Source organism: Stigmatopora nigra, chromosome 19 (genome assembly GCF_051989575.1).
Source record: "Stigmatopora nigra isolate UIUO_SnigA chromosome 19, RoL_Snig_1.1, whole genome shotgun sequence".
NCBI classification, from domain to species: Eukaryota; Metazoa; Chordata; class Actinopteri; order Syngnathiformes; family Syngnathidae; genus Stigmatopora; species Stigmatopora nigra.
In genome coordinates, this window is record NC_135526.1 from 3,255,572 (window position 1) to 3,274,398 (window position 18,827).

The window sequence follows — 18,827 nt, forward strand, 5'->3', positions numbered from 1 at the left end:
GGACGTTATTATTGCATAAATATCAGGACTGGTTTTCAAATGTTTGTCTTTCAGTTCCATTAGCAATGGTAGTCTATTAGTTAATAATCAAATATGTTGGACAGAAATTTAAGACACATGCAAGAATAGAGCAAAAGAATAAAGGGAAAGTTGTGAGCACTTTTGTTTTTTTTCCACTGCTACTTATCATCATCTTTTATTAACTAATAGTGACGCAGAATTGTGACCTAAGACGACTTTGTTTATCGAAAAACAACGCTGATTTCTAATTCTTAGTGTTTGAAGTATTGAAGCTGACAACTTTATGAAACAGATGCTTTGAGCAGCTAAATTTGGTCAATGTTTCGTCTTCCTACACTAGGTCATTGGTTATTGATCTCACCGGGGTGACCTTAAAATTTAGGAAAGGCAACATTAACATGACAAGTTTGCAAGCTGTGACTTCAAACACCTTGCTCACCCCCGCATCCCGACCTCAGATTTGCGGGAGAAAATAAGATGATACATACACAGGCCACCCAATGATCTTGTTTATTTTTAAACTTATTCCAATCTATTTAAACAAATAAATGTGTAAGAACTTCAAATTGGCCTTTGCGCCCTTCTATTTATCTGAAATGCTTAGGACACCCTTGCAATACAACGTGTGTCTTTCCTGCTGCAGAACACCCGACAGTCACATTTTCCACGTTCCTTAAGGAATCATCATCATCTGTCAGAACAAGCAACGCATTGTGTGTGTATTATTGCATCCACATTAGAATGCGCGGCGGTGTTCCGCGCTAATGGAAAATATAAGTTGGCCGGACAGGGATTAGTTGACATGACCCGAGGCTAAAGCGGAAGTCGGAAAACCGCTATGTACATTTAACTCTGACCCTGTTTGCCTGTGTGAGGGCGGATTAGAATTTTATCTGGTGTAGTTAGTTTTAGGTCTTTAAGTGTTCTGGCAAAGCCTGAAAAATGGCCAACAAAGCTAAACGCTAGTGTAAACGGTTACATAAGAATCCCCCAACCTGTGCCATAACCCCAGCAGCTTGTCGCAGCACGCCATCACAGTTTTTAATCCAGTAAATCGCTTCCACACTACTCCTCGCGTAATTCTATTACAAGCCAATAATGTCATGTTGGACCAGTACTGTGGGAAATGGCCTTATAAACCCAAATTCATCCCACTCGATCGTCTACATCCTGTTGGGGCCGGGACCCCTGCTGTGGGTCATATTAGGGGTAATGTGGAAGTGTACGTGCTGGCAGTTGGATAGTGAATTGACATTGATGGTAAATAAATAAGTCTTTTGGACTGGGAGGGGTGGCTGCCATCATGCATGTAAATAACATTAAAAATATTGTGTATTCTAATGCAAAATAAACTTGGGATAATGTAGTTACTGAAAAACAGGAGGACACCCTAAACTGGTGGCCTGTAGATAGACAACACTCATACCTAAGGGGCAATCAGGCTATTATGCATGTTTTTAGGAATGTGGGAGGAAACCGGAGTACCCAGAGAAAACCCACACAGCCAAAGGGAGAACATGCAAACTCCCCACAGGTGAACCAACATGGATTTGAACCCAGGCTCTGAGGCTGGTGCCACTTCATCCACCGGGCCACTTTACACATAATACTACAACAATATACACAAAAATACCACGATCATTTTGTAGCCAGATCGCCCAGCTCTAGGATACACATGCACAAGCACACGCATCTAGATTCTGGCAGTCTCCAGTTGAGACTTGAAGGAGGGGTGAGGGTGTGTGTACTTGTAGGCGGGCTCTTACACGCAAATACACACGCAACACACACACTCCTCCCCTCTCTCCCTTTTTTTCCTCCCCTTCTCGCTCTCAGTCTGGCGTGGGCGTGCAAGAAGACAGCATGGGTGCGCTTTAACGTGTGCGGGACTACCGCCTGGATTCTTCCGTCTTCAGGAAGCTCGATCAAGGTACCCCTTTTCATTTTCATTTTTTTACAACCATTTGTATATTGGGATTCATATGTGGGTGCGTGTGGGGTTGAGCCCACGTGAGTGCGTGCGTGCGTGCGTATGTGGAGATAACGCGGACATGAGGGGTATGAGCGCCTCTACTCATTTATTTACGTGCAAGCTCAGTGGGCCGAGCGTCTATCAATCATTCATATGCAAAAAGTGGCACACATATGCAAAATTGAATTGGATAAGCATTAAACGCCAGCATGAGTGCCTCAAATTTATCCTTTTGCATTTGATGTGTTTTATCAGCAGTACCATATAGCTCTGTTATGCTCCAAATGGTGAATCTGGATGCCCATGTGTTGAAAAAAAGACGTTTTTTAACCTCTGGTGCCTTCTTTGTTACATCCATTTTGCGCATTTATGGCAATAAAAGTCCCAATATGTATCTTTAACCCTTTCATGGATAGTGGTCGCTATAGTAGACAGCCATGCTGAAGTTATACATTATTAATTATTACTCATTATTTTCTTTTAATACATCTAAAAATGTGATGTTGGGCAGCCCCTTGGGTCAGTGGTTAGTGACTAGGTCTCGCAGTTCTGGGGTCTTAAGCTCGATCCCAGGTCGGGAATCTCTGTTTATAATTTCTCCCCTGGCTGGTGTGGGTTTTCTCTGGGTACTCTGTTTTACTCCCACATTTCAAAGACATGCATGGAAGGCTGGTTGAACACTAAATTGCCCTGGGTAATGGTTTAAGTGCGAATGGTGGTCCGTCTCCCCCACCTCGTACCCGATGTCAGCTAGAATAGACTCCAGCACCCTCTGTGACCCTTGTGAGGATTTAGCAGGTCAGAAAATGAATGAATGAATAATATGATGCTTATAAAAGCTCCAATTATTAAGTTAAAATGAATACAATAAAAATACGCTACTTATGGTCCCAATTAACACTCTTACGAGATTTTTAATCATATTATTTATATCAATGCATTCCTTTGATGGAGACAGATGTCCAATTCATTTTACATAGCAGGGGGGAATGAAGGGAATGAACCTTCAGCGCTGTCACATTCAGATTATAGTTTAATGACTACTCTGTAAGGGTAAAAAAAAGTCTTATTTTGTGCATGAAAAGATTAAACACGATGTATGCATCATTATATAATGATAATAGACATGTCAACCAGTAGCACTAAAAAGCACACCTAAGCCCAAAATGGCAAGTTAAGACCTGTATAAGCTTTCGAAAAAAAAACATTGCCTTCAAGTATGAGTGACATAACTTTTTTCTTGTGGTACAAGATGTCATTTGCAAGGCTTTTGGCTTTTGATTTGCATCACAACTAGACCTGAAGCAAAGATATTAGCATTCGCAGCCAGTGTCAGTGATAAACATCAAACCTGTTTGACCTGGGAGGGAAGGCTTGGCGGGGAATGATTGTCATTCAAAATTGACTGAATTTCTTTTGGTGTCAATGCCAGTGCATTTCAATACACATTTGTTATGCGCCAATGTATGCTACTAAGTGACTTCATTCATTTGCAGTAACAAAAAAACTCTTAAATAAAAGATTAGTTAATTGGGATGTTGACAATACTTCTATTTGAAGATCAAGTAAGTATCGAATTAATCAAAAAAACATTGACTTTTATCGTTTTTGCTGAAATATAATGTGGATTGAAGAACCTTGAATCAAGGTCAAATTGTACCACATTTTCTAATATTATCAAAAATTGTATCTTTATGGCTAATTGGCAATTTTACATCCTACATGTGATCATCCTTAGTTCTCCCATATCCTGCCCTTACAATCTGGTATATTTCATATTAAAAATGTATCATTTTCAGTTCACTTTGCGGCCGTTGGTTCCAAAAGAGGTGAACCGTGAAAGGATTTATAGTGTCGGATAAAACTTTGTGCATCTGTCTAAAAGAATGTATGAATGTGTGTACTTTTTCTGCATTTTTAGACTCAGGCAAAGGCTGCGAAACGGAGGCAAAGAAGCCATTATCTCGTACACTCTGATTATCCCTGTCAATGTGTAGAAGTGTCAGTGTGCCGGGTGCGTACAGTAAAGCTAATATGGTGTGTATGTGTGTGTGGATAAATGGGGGGATGGGACTGGGGAAAGCAAGCCCTGCGGTGTGTGTGGAATTGCCTGTGTGTGCATTTGTGTGTGTGTGTGTGTTTGTTAGGGTGTGTTTTTGTGTGACCCACTTTGATACTCTGGCCTACTGCTAAGTCACCTTTTTGCGCGCATGAATAAAGAAGGTGACTGTAAATGATCATGTTTCAGTGGGATTGATGGTGATAGACGTCCAATCCATCTTTTTCCAGGGAATGCACATTTATTGCTATTAGGGATGGGTGATATGGACCAAAAAGTGTTTAGTCAAAGTCAACTATGACATTACACAAGCCATTTTATTGAAATTGTACAAATATAAATTGAGGAGTATAATCATTTGAAATAAAAGCCCCATAAGGTGCATCAATAGACAGTGGTACCCTTACTTATGAAATTAATAAGTCGATTAGCATTTTACATTGAATTAGCACAATTTGTTCCATAATATTTAATAATACTCACTATTAAATGAAAAAAAGTATACAAATGTATGAAATATATGCTAACATATATATGTGTATGCCAAACAGAGCAAAAATATATAAGTACAAGATTTATTAAGCCTGTTATTGGCTGGCTGCGGATTCAGGGTATCCTATACCTGGTGCCTGTAATTAGCTGGAACAGGCTTCAGCACCCCCTGCGACCCTTGGGTAACCGATCCATTAAATGGATGCCACAAAACCGAATGAAGAAATAACAAAATAAAGCAGCTCTTGCTGAAGAGTTTGGTCTGACTAGCTGAAATCTCTCTCTCTCTCCCTCTCAGGCTCGCTCATTTGTCACTCACATTGGTGCCACGTGATGCTTCCCGTGGTGCATTCGTGGGTTGATGGGTTTGAACTGCACTGTGAATGCAAAGTGTTATGAAGTCTTGGCTAAGTAGGTGTTGCTGGAAAATGGAGTGGAGCTATTAAGCATGGTTTGACTGATGGTTACAGAAAGGAAGGGAGTCTATGGCAAGCATTGCAGCATTCCTTCATTAATTATATATGGCATACCTTTTGCAATGTTTCATCCTTGGACAAATTATTGTATATTGGAAAGTGAATAAGTGAAAGTGTTTTGTAACTTGAAAATATCATAACTTGAAGAATTTCTAAGTAGAGGTTACAAAGGTATACAGAGTGTTGTGTATATAGAAGGATAGATAGATTAATACATGGAACAATCAATACATACAACCTTATCATAACTGACAGAAAAGTTGACATGCTCTTAAAGTCAAAGTTGCAGCTCACGCACGTTTTTCCATGCGACCAGTCCGGTTGCACAGGTTGTCGCGCCCGACTTCAGCAGGGAAGGGTGTTGTTTCCTCTCTTTTGTGTGCTCTTGATGACTGAGGGCATTTCCCCCCTTCTTTCTTCCTTTTTGGCCCACCCATCCCATCCCATCCCATCCCTCTCTCGTACCCGCTCATTATCTTTTCATCAGTGTCGCCTTACAGCACACGCGTGTCCTCACGCCAGTACACTATTGCTTGTTTGTGTCCATGTTGTGTACGTGCATGCAATCCTCTACCGTCATCTTTGAAGTTTCATTTGCATAAATTTGATGCTGATTATGATTATTCCTTTTCACCCACCCAGCCTTTTAAATTAAAGAGGGGGAGGGTTCTGGTTGGGTCGGTAAATTTCGTAGGTGGTTGTATCAGATGGCTGTGTGAAAGCCTGTACCAAAAGTGTGAAATTTAATTTAAAAATGTACTCTTATATCACACCAGATGAGAAATATCTCACCTTGTTTTTTTCCAAGTTAAACACACAACTCTCATCGCGTTCTGATTGGAAAAAAACAAAAGCTCGATTTACTGTCACTGATGCTCCAGATGAGCCAAAATTGTACAAGTTAAAGCAGTTTCAGCTCGCTCTGAGCCTTCCAAGCCACGCCGGAATGGCGGCGCTCTGTGCTTCCGTCTGTTGACCTGGAAGTGATGCGGGGCGATGTGCTCCAAAGGCTGTGATGAACAACGATGAGCAGAGTGGTCTAATGCGTTTCTATTCTTTTAACTCTTTAATATGACTAAGATTTAGCCTTTGAGGCATGTGCGTTTGTTTGCCCGCAATGTCTGTTTTTATGTACGTGTCTGATGGTCGGGTTCTATCACTTTTGTCCTCGTCTTTACCCCGAGGCCTTGCACTCTGTGTCAGTGTCACATTGAGCTCACGCAGGTCACTAATGCACCAAAGAGGCCAGCCGCCATGCAAGAGTGTGTGCGAGCGTTTGTGTGTGAGAGCTCTCTAGCAGGAAATGGACCCAGTGACCTGGATCCAACGCCATCAACTTTTGTTTGGGTCCCAAGACGTCTTTAAAAATCGGCTTTCATCCTGACGCCAGCGCTATTAAGTGAACCGTTGATGCGAAATGCATAGTTGCTGACTTAAGTTCCCCTACAAAACATGGGTAAAAAGATGTTTTGTTGTAAAACACTTCCAACAAACAACTCTAAACATAACTTACTTGACTCCCAGTATCTCAACTTTTTTTTTTATTTTTTGTTGAAACCTGATCAAAGTATTTATACTGAAATGTTGTATTTGCATTTGGTTATTAATCTAAAAAGTTTTCATATTCAGTTTTTGCATGGCCGCAGGTCATCCAAAATGCTTTGTTATTGAGTACAACCCTTAATTTTGCAGTACTCATGATAGTAATGCAAAGAGGATATTTTAGAATTTTTCTAGTTAACTGAAGTAGGAATTTTAATGTATTGGACGTCTATCATTAACACTGGCAGGCAATTGGTTCGTTTTGAGTGACTCCCATCTTTAATTTGAGAGTATTTTTGGGTCACTTTATGATCAAAATTGTCTTATTTGTCGATAAAAACCTTATTTAAAAGAAAATTCTATTTGACATGAAAATGCTATCTTAGGCTTATTAAGGATTCTGAAATGATCCTCATTATTTCCTTTTTTTTTTTTACAAATCATGCATGTCTAATGAATCTATAGTACAACAACATTTAATACACAAAGATACACTCAGTCTGGGTGTCATAAAACGATAAATTAGTTCGACTTGGCAGAACAAACAGACCTGATGGGTGACTTCCATCAGTCGGTACTGTTTGCATAGCTGGAGGGTAAAAGTTTGTTTATAATCCATTGGGTACATTGTCGTGTAATGTAATACAAGTGCAAAAAAAGGGAGTGAAAGTCGGACTATATTCTCAATTGACATCTGCAAGGCAAGAATTCAACACCCACTTTATTCCAACTGCCTGTTTACAGTACTTTGGAAGTACCAGTATCACAATCGACTTGGGTGTGGGTGCGCACCAGTTGGCTGCACCTGACTGCCACACCCACTGAACACCTGTAAACGAACAAACAATACAAAAGGAATAGGAGCATAGCGACCATGCGGGGTGTTCTCATGTTCCCTTTCCTTCTAAAGGTCGGCCATTACCAGGTTGAGAATTCCTCATTTAACCCACGTTTGGTCGGTGTTCTGGTCTTTTCTGGCCAGATGGCGTTTGTCTGAAAAGTTCCTCGCCGTGGCGTCGCATTGTCCTCTGTCTCACTTTGTTTACGAACGTTGTGTTGATTCAGGTGCTGGGACGTGTGAAGATAACTTAACCCCCCCTTCTTCCCGCCTTGTCCCCAAGATGTCTGTTTTACTGCCAAATGCCATGTGTTTCGTTCCAGATAACAGTGGGCCTGTGCATTTTTCTGGCAGTTCATGTTAGCAATCTTGAAAGTCTCGAGACTGGCGACAAGGCGGCATTTCCAAAGTCTCCGTTTCAGAACTACATTTGTCATTGTTATCGTCACTGAAATTGATCGTTGTCCAATCCATGTTGACTTGGAGGACGATATTATATATTATATTATAAAGCTGAAAGAATGTGGAATTGTCTATGGCAGGGTTTGGAAACGTACGGCTCGTGAGCCATATCAGGCTCTTTTGATGAGTGCATTTGCTCATTATAATAGAAGTTGCATTATTTAAGTTAAACTCTCTTGGCTTAAAATATGTCTTGTTTCATTTAGGGATTTACATTTTAAATGTATTACTTGAGAAAAAGGTCAAATTTCTAAAAAAAGAATCAGTGAAAAATAATCATTATTGTATTTTTTGACAAATTTTCATATGAGGTTTTTCCCCATAGCACCCAATTGGACGTCTGGCACCGTCAATTGTAATGAATGCATTAACCATTGTGCAATTCACTTGTATCTTCCACATGAGAAGGACGGTCAGTGTTGTCGATGTCAGCTTCTTGGTAGCCCCCCGCTCTTCCTCCCTTCACGGCTTTGCTGAATGTGCCGAAGCGTGATGTGCCTTTTCCATCTGCAAAGGTTTCTAACCCCCTTTTGCCGAGCCTCAGCGGTTTTCACCCCTATTCGTTGGACACTTACACTATTGCTATGTTTGCTCACATTATGACAAAGTACTTCCCTTCCCTTACATTATGTCTTAAGCAAATCCTACTTTATTCCCTGGCTGCCCTTGGCAGTCCAAATGGATTAAAGCTCCTCAATTGCACTAAAACTATCATTCAATCAACGTTAGTGTGTCCTTAGCCCAACTTGGCATTGACTCAAAGCCCAGAGAGCATTCCTATTGGACATCTATCTCTGACAATGGCACTGAAACATGATCATTCCCTGCCAGAGCTCCTAGTTTAAATGATGAAACCCCCAACTCACGGACCCCCTTCCCCCACACGTCATTCCTCAGTCTACCTGCGCAGTCCAACTCATTCCCCTCACCCTTGTAACAGCCTCTCATCAGTCCATCAACAAGCCCAATCCTTCCACCCCGCATCCATCATGTCTACCTTTTGCCTGAAACCCTCTTATCCCACGCTCTTGCCCACTCAGCTTCCCTGTTATTTCGGGGATGTGGAGCAGAACGGGAAGTATTACGCCTCGCATTTTGCTGACATGCACACCTGTCTGGCTGGGCGCGGACTTAATCTCAAGTGGATTTGTGGAGGTGGTCTCTCATATGAATTTTGGGAGAGTAGTTCCCCCCCCCCCCCCCCCCTTTTTTTTTACCTTTCATGCGAAGCCCAGCGAGGCGCAACATTGCCCTTTCTATGTCCGATTTTACACGGCTTAGACAGAATACCATGTCAGATAATTCTATATTCCTTCAGGTGCTAGATATTCATATCTCCTTTTTTTTGCAAATTCTTCTTTTTTCATCTTGCTTAGGGATATAGCAATGCTGATTTTTCTAGTACTTCTCTACTACTCTAACTTCATCGATGCTACTCTCATATATCTACATTTTTAGCCCAGTAAACATAATGCAAAAAAATAGTAATATCTGACAAATCATAATTTTGTATTTAGACCAAGTTTGAGTTTGATTTATTTAATAAGGGATATCACATAATAATGAACATATTTCTATTCATGTTAATGAACATATGTAAAACTGTAGCCAATGGCTAATTTCCATCTTAATTCCCTTGTGTATGTTAATTGGTATTGGTCTTGTTTTGGATTTGGTCTTGTTTTGAATTTGACTCCTAAAAATCCTGACTTAATGTCAGGCAAGCCTTGTGTAAAAAAAAACTAGTTCTACCTCAAAAGTAGAATGTTACAGAGCCATTTTTTCCCCTGAATTTCATTTGTTACTTGAAACGAGCCACTGTCGCATCTCTATTCATACCCCCAAAGGCAGAAAACTGGTGGCTTTATCAGCATGTTTATATCTTCAATGTTTGTCATGACAAATCTGCGGCGAGGTAGCAAAGCATCATAAGTCGCATTTGCCATCGTTCCACGGGGGTGCTCGTGCCTGAGGGGATTTTATTTTAAATTATGGTAATCCCCCCCGACCACGCCGTTTCGTCGACGGCAGTCGGTCACGATGAGAAGTGTGCGGCGTAATCTCCCGGCTCGTTGGGAAAGTGTCTTTAATGAGGTTAGTGGCACTCGGGAAAGGGAATTGCCTGTTAACAAATCCCCAATATCGTGGCACTTGATCCTTAGACACTTTGACCCACAAATGTATCATTTTCTAATTTTTCGCGGCTGCGGTTCAAGATTATTCACCTGTAGCGTAGACCTCTACCGAGGCCTAATAATTATAGCTGGACGGCTGTCACGTTTGGCCACAAGCTCCCCAAAGGAGGGTTTGCACGTCGGGGTGACACAGTTGAACATATCACGCACCGAAATGGCGTGCAGAAACGGCGGGATTAAGGATGAACTGTCACTTTTTCCGTGAGATTGGCTTGGCTCGTCCTCGGCAATTGGCAGCCATTGCGTAGCTTTGACTCGGTGACAGTAATCCAGAGTCCCGCCTAGTGTTTTTGTACTTTTATGTGGGGGAAAAGAAAAGCTTTGTTGTGCCACTCATTGCCGGACCGATGAAGCTTTAAACGCCGTTTGATTTTAAGCGGCGAGGATGGCAGTTGCACGTCGGTAGTGGAAGCTGCGAGGGGGGGAGGGGGGGGGCAGCCAATATACGCTCGTCAGATCCCCAAAGGAATGAATAAGAAAGTAATCTGGCTCTTTAGGGAACCCGAGCACTAATATCTTTGAGGAACTGTGGGTGTGGATGTTAGGAAAGCCTGCATACATGTTTGATCTTGAATCCCTACGTTGCAGAAGCTGGCTTCCCAGATCCCCATTTTGTTGCCTTCTGGAGCCCAAGGACTATTGGTAGGTGGGGGAGTGAAATATGTGAAGAATGTCAAAGGTGCAGGAAAAGCCTTGAGGGTAGGGTTAGTCCAGGGGAGACGTCATTGGCTTTTGGGGTTTTGCAAAGGGCTGAAGTGGCCCAAGGGGGTACCAGAGGTCATAAGAAGAAATCAGTCAAGCTGTCACCATCTCATGTTACAATGGTTTCAAGACTGTTAAAAGAACTACTTTGTACATCTACAGACCATTAATGAGACTGAATGCGTCGGCAGTGGTTGCTTATGATTTTCAGGACAGTCTGTGAGATGCTTTTGGACAGAACAGCATCTTCAGAACAGGTTGCCAAGGTACACCTTAAAACAACAAGTCAACTGAACAAACATCTCGTAAAAGGAAGACATGATTTGGATGTGTCTTCACAGATGGTGCAAGTTGTTTTTGTTGTTCCAGGAGGTGATGGCACTTAGTCACGCGTGCTTCTCTGTGATGATGATGATGATGATGATTTATGGTTGTAGGTGGAATTCACAGTGTCGTTATATAAGTATGACTCATGTTGGGAATGTTTGTTCTTTTGAAAAAAGACAATGTTGTACACCTAAAAACATGTTAAGGAAAAATAAAACAATAACAATAAGGCTATCTATGACCATTTGGGAAAACCCTTTTGCTTAAAGCAGGGGTAGGGAACCTATGGCTCGGGAGCCACATGTGGCTCTTTCATCTGGCTCTTTGCCAGTTTTTTTTATACTTTTAAATATGGCTCTCAAGGAATAACATTAGAAAATATGAATTGTTTATGGCTTTGCTCATGAAAAAGGTTTAAAGAATGGTTGTTTGCTTTTTATCATTTGTCAGCATTCTGACAGTTTACAAATTGACTTTGAGTAGCAGTTTACTTTTGTTATGAAAATTCATACTTGGATCCTTGAATTTTATTCATTTATTTTCTAATAATGAGATAATTAGCTCTTTACATCAGCTGATAAAAGGTATTAAAAATACCATGTTGTTATCCAATCACCTGTCAAGTAGATTAGAAATTCCAGTCATATCATTTGATGTTGCAGCCGACTTTGAGTTAGATTCTCCTATAGCAGACAGCGATTCGATCTAATAGTGTTAGTAAAGAAGCTGCCAGGCGTAGGCAGAAACACTTTTATCCTCTCAAAGCTCAGCAACAATAACCTCCCTCGCCCCCTTCCCAAGAGAGCGTCCTCTTCTGCTTCCATCTTCCAACCATCCACACCTTTCTATTCATAGTTGTGCACCCCCCACATGCACACAGACCTTGCTTTAGGGGAAATAAAAAGAAAATCCCACAAAAAAACTAGTCAACATTGTGAAAGGAAAAGCAACACGTTGGTTGCGCTGCATGCGAGATGGAAATGGAAAGGTCTCCAGGGAAGACAAGAACCAGTTTAATTGAATTTTAATTCCATATTTGCAATTTTCACTGCAAAAATAATGATATACAAATATTTGGAAACGGGACATAATACAACATCAAAATACAAAATAGGGCTTGGTCATTTTATGAAGTATTTTAGAGTTTTTTTAGTTTTATTGCCTATTATAATTTAAAAGAAAATATTTTATAGTATTTGCCTAAAAGGAAATGTGTCCAATTCTTAGATTATTCCATGAGAATGTGTTTTTTGGTAAAGTTATGACTACCATGCATGTTTTTGGGATGTGGTAGGAAACCAGAGTATCCTAAAACATGCAAGAACATGCAAACTACATATCCTAACTTGGGATTTAACCCTCAACCCCAGAATTATGAGATCCACGGGTTAACCACTCATTCAACGGGTTGCCTTCTTTTACTTCTATCCAACATTTTACATTTCTTTGCACCCTTTATAAGGAAAATGACTCATTTTAGTAGTAATATAGGCAATAGTATTAACATTTGCTATCCAAATGTAACCCAATAATGGATATCCGCAAATTAAACTCTGATCCTTTAATGGTGTCTTGGAACAAAAAGACTACACATTTTCAAATATCATTTCAGCCTTTTTTTAGAGAAGAAAAATATCACATTGCTTAAAATCCATAAATTTGGTCATACAGGGGTTAATATGCACAAGGCTGTATTACTCAATGACACAAATGATGTCGCTCTCCACCTCTTGCATCTGATAAAAGTCACAATTGTCCACCTCCGTCTTTTAATTGTTACACGTGCATCATTGTCATCGTGCAGACTTCTTCATGCTTGCATTCTCCTTCACTTGCACATACACAAGAGTGTCATTTGTTAAAAAGATTTTTTTTTTTGGCAAAGAGTGCAGAGTGGTTGGCTTTGTTGGCGTGTCCTCACATGCCCGAGCGGTTAGTTGTAGGAGTTTCCAGGGTATATTTCAAAGAAATGGAACTCGACGTTGGGACACGGTATGCGTTTTAACGATGTACACCCCCCACCTTCCTTGCTTCATCTTTCAGGGCATTCTGAGTTACCCAAGGAGGAGTTGGACATGCCCAGGACATCTGTCAGAACAACCTGGAGGGGAATACTTGAAGGATGACTGTGCTCATTTTAAAAACGCACCAACAAAAGGTGGATATTTTATGAATGTGTTCTTGCTTGAGTGACTTTTATTCTTGAAGGTTTTCTTTTTAAACAAATTATTATTAACGTCCAACTATATTCCCACAACAGTGTTTTTTTTCTTCAAAAGTATTAATTTGTCTGGATTTTATGGTGCTTTTTATTAATAAATTGTTATGTTTATTCACTGTCACCCTCCCACTTCAAATGTATTGGATGTCTACGAGTGAGAAACTCATTAATTGACAGCAGAAGGATGATTGTCACATATTAGGGTGTAAAATAATAATAAGTTTTACATTACATTTTGGTGATACTGTTTGTGCATGGTTTACAGGTCATTGTGAGATCTTAATGGTCCCCCCCGACGGTGCTTTACCAGTGTAATGCTGAGAATCATACACTTGCTGAACAGAGTGCTCAAGATGCTGCAGAGGCCCAACCTTTGACAACAGGTATACAAACATTGGCAATATCATGAACTTTTTAACTAAAAAAGGTTCTAAAAGTGGTCTGAGCTTCATCAATATCGAAAGAAGAATTAATAGTCTACTTTTCATACAAACAATACAATGGTATCTCAAGGTGGTCTATTGTTGTTGTGATACAGCCAATGGATAATTTTAACGGGAACGTTATTATATAACTGAATAAGAAATGCATGTATTTTGTAATGTATTGTTTATGTTGCTTTACAAAAATTCTGCTTTGCTTTCAGTCGCAATGGGTAACGTGGAGAGCCAAAACGGCGAGAACGCCATCCACGGCGTTTCGGCAGGCCACCTCTCCCGTAAACACGCCACGTCGCGCTCTCTCCGCCTCTCTTCCGTCGCCAAGCAGCCGGTGGCACGCCGCGCTCGCCACTCTCTGTCAGTCAAGCACCCGGAACGCCACCGTAACTCTGCCGCATCCACGCGCTCCTCCAGCACCCCCAGCATCCCTTCGGAAGCCTTCGACGCTGACGATACGGGTGGTTTGTCCGACTTTGGTGTGGATCCACATTGGACTCAACGCGTGGCCATGACTTTGAGGCCCGAGGAGCACGACGGTCTGGCCGAGCTCATCCCCGACGTATCCGTGGCCGACGCTTCGGCCCGCGACGACGAGCCCTCTGCTTTCAAGAAGAAACGCTCCAAGTCGGCTGACATGTGGCGGGAGGATAGCTTGGAATTCTCCCTATCGGACCTTAGTCAGGAACACATGACCAGCACTGAGGAGATGGTGGATGGAGGCGAGGAGGAGGACGAGGAGGAGGAAGAAGAGGAGCAGTTCAGTCGAACGCCCAGGGGGCAAAAAGGTGCAAATACCACTTCAAACTGGCTTCTTAACTAAATTAAATCTAATAACTGAGTACAGCAATACTTTGTCACTTTGCCGATTGACCACGTCACAATCTTTTGTAGTATTTTGAATCTATTTTGAATAGTAGCATAACATTTTTGACTATTGTGTACATCAGGCGCGGCAGAGCGTGCCTCGTCCCTAGACCACCTGTGCACCCACCGGAGCATGGGCCTCCGGAGCCAAAAGGGCCGTCCCAGAGAAGGCCAACGGGACGGCGTTGATTCTGTGGCCGACGCCGAGCCCATGTCTCCTTCAGGCGAGGAAGAAGCTGGTGGGGGTGCCTACGGAGCCTTCACGCTACCCTGCCGACGTTCGCACTGCCTGTCGGAGGGCCTGACCGGGTTGGGATTGGCGGCCGCGCCTACCCGGCCTGTTTTTCAGGGACGTCGTGCGCAAACCACTCAGGTAAAGAAAAACTCCTTGATTATTAGTTTTCAAAAGATTTTTAATAATGTTGAATATATATCTATATGTACATTTGATACATTACATTGTGAAATGCAATTATAATTTCTTATTCAACTGTCTGATACATCTACATTTTGTATTTTATCAATGGAAATCATTATTTAAAAATGTCATGGGGCTCTTTTCTTATTGTCATAGTTTTCCTGCTGCAGACTTGAAATGTGAAATAAAAGTACCATATAATGCTATTTTCAATGTAGGTTGGGCTTAAGTAGTAGTTCTAACAGGTAAAACTGAAGAGCTACTTGTTAACCACATTTCATGTCTGCAGCAGGAAAAATATTCCAAATAATAAAAGAGCATGTTGCTTTTTTGTGTTTCAACTAGATTTTCCTATGTATCACTGTCATGGGAGCCAATTAGCTGATTTAATCTCTTTTCAATTTGCTTATTGAATCAGTCCGCAGGAGTTTTGTTAAAACAACAACATTTTGTGTCATAGTCGCTCGCCATTAGTAGAAAAGTCCAAAACAACAAAAGCCTCCTTCCCAGAACCCCCCCCCCCCCCGAGCATCACCCTAAGTGCTCCTCACAAATTCACCCGCTGTGTATATTTGCGTGTGTTTTTTTTCGTGTCTGGGGGGGTTTTGTGCCGGCTATAAATAGAAGCACAATGCTGTAATACATGGAGGAACAAGAACAGAGCTTCAGTTCAGTTAAAAAGACACTGAACATCTCGTGGAAAAGTTTTCAGCGGAAACACATGCATACGCATTAGTGTATCAGCTAACTTATGAATAACCACAATGTAGAAAAATGACAGTGAACATGTGGACTTTTTACAACAGGACATCTCAGCCGCGCTGGGCGAAGGCAGCGAGTATGGCGACAGCGGCATCGATGGCGTAGTGGCGGTAGACGGCGAGCCCTTTTCGCGCCGTTGCAAGGCCATGTCGGCGTCCTTTTCTGTGTACTCGGCCGTCGAAGGCGCTCTGTTCGGGAACGGCAGCGACAGCGGCAGCAGCAACGCCAGCGCGGCCGAGCCGCGAGGTGGCGGGGGCGTCTATGAGAACTTCCGCAAAGAGCTCAACAATCAAGTTTGGGTTAGTTGTAATGTATATTCATCAGACTCAAAAGCAATAGAGGATGAAGGTTTTCCTCCTGACTTGAAAACTATATGATAACTTTTTAAATCTCATTTATATATCAAATTTGATTTTACTTGACATAACTGAAAAACAATAAAGTAGGGATTTTTAGTGAGAATAAAGAAAAATAAGCAAAAAAAACATGCAATGTTGGAAGTGAATGATTGCAAATTACCTTGAATGTTTTAAGTTGTATGTAGTGAATTGTCATACTTTAATATTTATCTGGAAGATACTGTGCACCCCCATTGGCGTATGGAAAAATAGAACATTTCTTCCACTTGTTAGGTTATTCATAGAGAATTCCTGCTTGAAATTGTATATTCAATTCAATCCCTGTGCCCTTCAATGAGTTACAAAAAAAAATCCATTTTCCTGCTCCTTCAGGTGCACCAAGGCCGAGACCCCTCGGAGGAGGCTTGCTCGGCGGTCAGTGACGAACAAAGCAGCGGCACCCTCAGCACTGCGTACCTGTCAGAGTCTGCGGCAGCTGCTGCCCGCGCCCATGGCGCCACGGTGCGCAAGGCAGGAGCACTGGCCGTCAAGAACTTCCTGGTGCACAAGAAGAACAAGAAAGTGGAACCGGCCGCCAGACGCAAATGGAAACACTACTGGGTCTCGCTAAAAGGTCTGATGGCAACTTGGTCCGTGTGACCTTGAACGGGGTTTCATTTCACGCTGCCGTCCGCGTCTAATCCATCAAATCCTCGAGGAAATGCACAACAAGCACCGAGGAATTAATCACTTCTGTGGAGGACACATTGGCCACATGTATTTGTCCTTTCAAAAAAATCAACCAATATTACCTGACTACGTGCCTTGAATGGCAATTGACGTCCAAAATTGACGTGGAGAGGGGATTATTCATCCGCCCACCCCCGGTCAGCACATATTGGAAGTCGATTGCCATTAAAATTTGATCATATATTGCTATTGGATACACCTATGGCTGTCAAAATGACGCTTTCTCTTCTTGTTGCAGGCTGCACGTTATTTTTGTACGAATCAGACGGCCGGTCGGGCATCGACCACACCAGTGTTCCAAAGCACGCGCTGTATGCCGAGAACGCCATCGTGCAGGCGGTGCCCGAACATCCCAAGAAGGATTTTGTCTTCTGCCTCAGCAACTCAGCCGGAGACGCCTTCCTCTTCCAGGTATGTGAGATATGTCTTCCATGTTGACGTGTTTAAAGGGCGAGCTGTCAGGCAGCATTGTGAGCTATGACAACTTGTCATTTGTACGCCCGCCTACTGTCATAGTGGCAACGGCGAGGACAAAGACGCCCCCGCGTATTCTAGCACATTCAATTTTACTGGAATGGCTGACCGTTCATTAGTATTCCATCTGACTTTAACAATAGATCCAGTGTAATGTAATCTAATGTAGCCTCGCTCTTCAATGTAAATGTGTGTCAATATATTATGGATTATATTTGAATTTTTTACAAAGTGTTTTTGTACTATTTTATTAAAAAGAAGGGTTTACCTGAATATTAATGTAATGCACTTTGTTGAAATTTAGTTTCATTCTCATGAAATAGTATTTTTATTCAGGATTTTGTGATAAAAATATTTTTACTGTTAATTCTCTTTAGTTTAAAATGAATTCATTTATATTTTAGTTGAATTGTATTTGGAAGTTATTTTTCTATCTATATTTTGTCGTAATGTATTTTTATTTTATGTTAATGAGGAGCTAACAAACAAAGGAACTGTCCAGTTTTATGAATGAAAAGTACTATTATAGAATATGATGAAATGACAATGGAGTTGTAATAGTGTTTCATTGGGTTTTTATTGTTTTTATTGGGTTTTTATTTGGAACTTTCAGACATCGGGCCAGACAGAGCTAGAGAACTGGATCACAGCCATTCACTCGGCGTGTGCCGCCGCCTTGGCCCGCCAGCACCACCGCGACGACACGGTCCGCCTACTCCGGGCCGAGATCCGCAAACTGGAGCAGAAGATCGACATGGATGAGAAGATGAAGAAAATGGGCGACATGCAGCTGTCCACTGTCACCGACGCCAAGAAAAGGAAAACCATACTGGAGCAGGTATGTGGTGCGATTGGTCGCTCCCGTTGAATGAAGTAAATGACTTTTTCTTCCCCTTCAGATCTTCCTATGGGAGCAAAATTTGGAGCGTTTCCACATGGACTTGTTCCGCTGTCGCTGCTACCTGGCTAGTTTGCAGGGAGGCGAGCCCCCCAATCCCAAGCGTCTTTTGGGTTTTGCCTCACGGCCCACCAAGCTGGCCATGGGGCGCTTGGGCATCTTCTCCGTGTCCTCTTTTCATGCTCTGGTACGTCCACACACTAGAACAATGCAATTTTGTATTTGTAACCCACTAGTAGTTGACGTCTGATACCGTGGAGAATTCCGTCCGGGAAACAAATAACACAAAGCCACCACGTTTGATGGTTTTGATTGGCAGATCAATATGAAATGTCCCTCAGGCGTTTTCCCACCAAACAGGCTTAACTCAGTCTTTCTCTCACCCCCGTCTTTTCCTTCCTCCCTCCCTCCCTCCCTTTATCCTTTGTCTCCTTATCTTCTTCACCCCCCTCTCTTTCCTTCTTACTGTCTGGCCGTGTCAGACATCAACAATCAACTCAGTTCTTTTTTATTTCTATCCATTTTATTTCAACTATACCCAGCACTGTATTTTAAAATCTTAATTTTCATTTCATC

General features: G+C 41.9%; 1 protein-coding gene across 1 annotated transcript in view; it reads left to right on the forward strand.

The window, feature by feature from the left end:
• Window positions 1-1,809: 1,809 nt before the first annotated feature.
• LOC144212614 (rho guanine nucleotide exchange factor TIAM1-like) overlaps window positions 1,810-18,827 on the forward strand; it is a 29,680-nt gene continuing 12,662 nt past the window's right edge. The window contains exons 1-10 of the mRNA XM_077740635.1: window positions 1,810-1,951; window positions 13,130-13,244; window positions 13,573-13,690; window positions 13,954-14,532; window positions 14,695-14,984; window positions 15,836-16,090; window positions 16,523-16,763; window positions 17,118-17,290; window positions 17,967-18,191; window positions 18,253-18,438. Coding sequence (XP_077596761.1) covers window positions 13,959-14,532; window positions 14,695-14,984; window positions 15,836-16,090; window positions 16,523-16,763; window positions 17,118-17,290; window positions 17,967-18,191; window positions 18,253-18,438 — 1,944 coding nt within the window. The 5' untranslated portion in view covers window positions 1,810-1,951; window positions 13,130-13,244; window positions 13,573-13,690; window positions 13,954-13,958. The remainder of the gene's footprint in view (window positions 1,952-13,129; window positions 13,245-13,572; window positions 13,691-13,953; window positions 14,533-14,694; window positions 14,985-15,835; window positions 16,091-16,522; window positions 16,764-17,117; window positions 17,291-17,966; window positions 18,192-18,252; window positions 18,439-18,827) is intronic.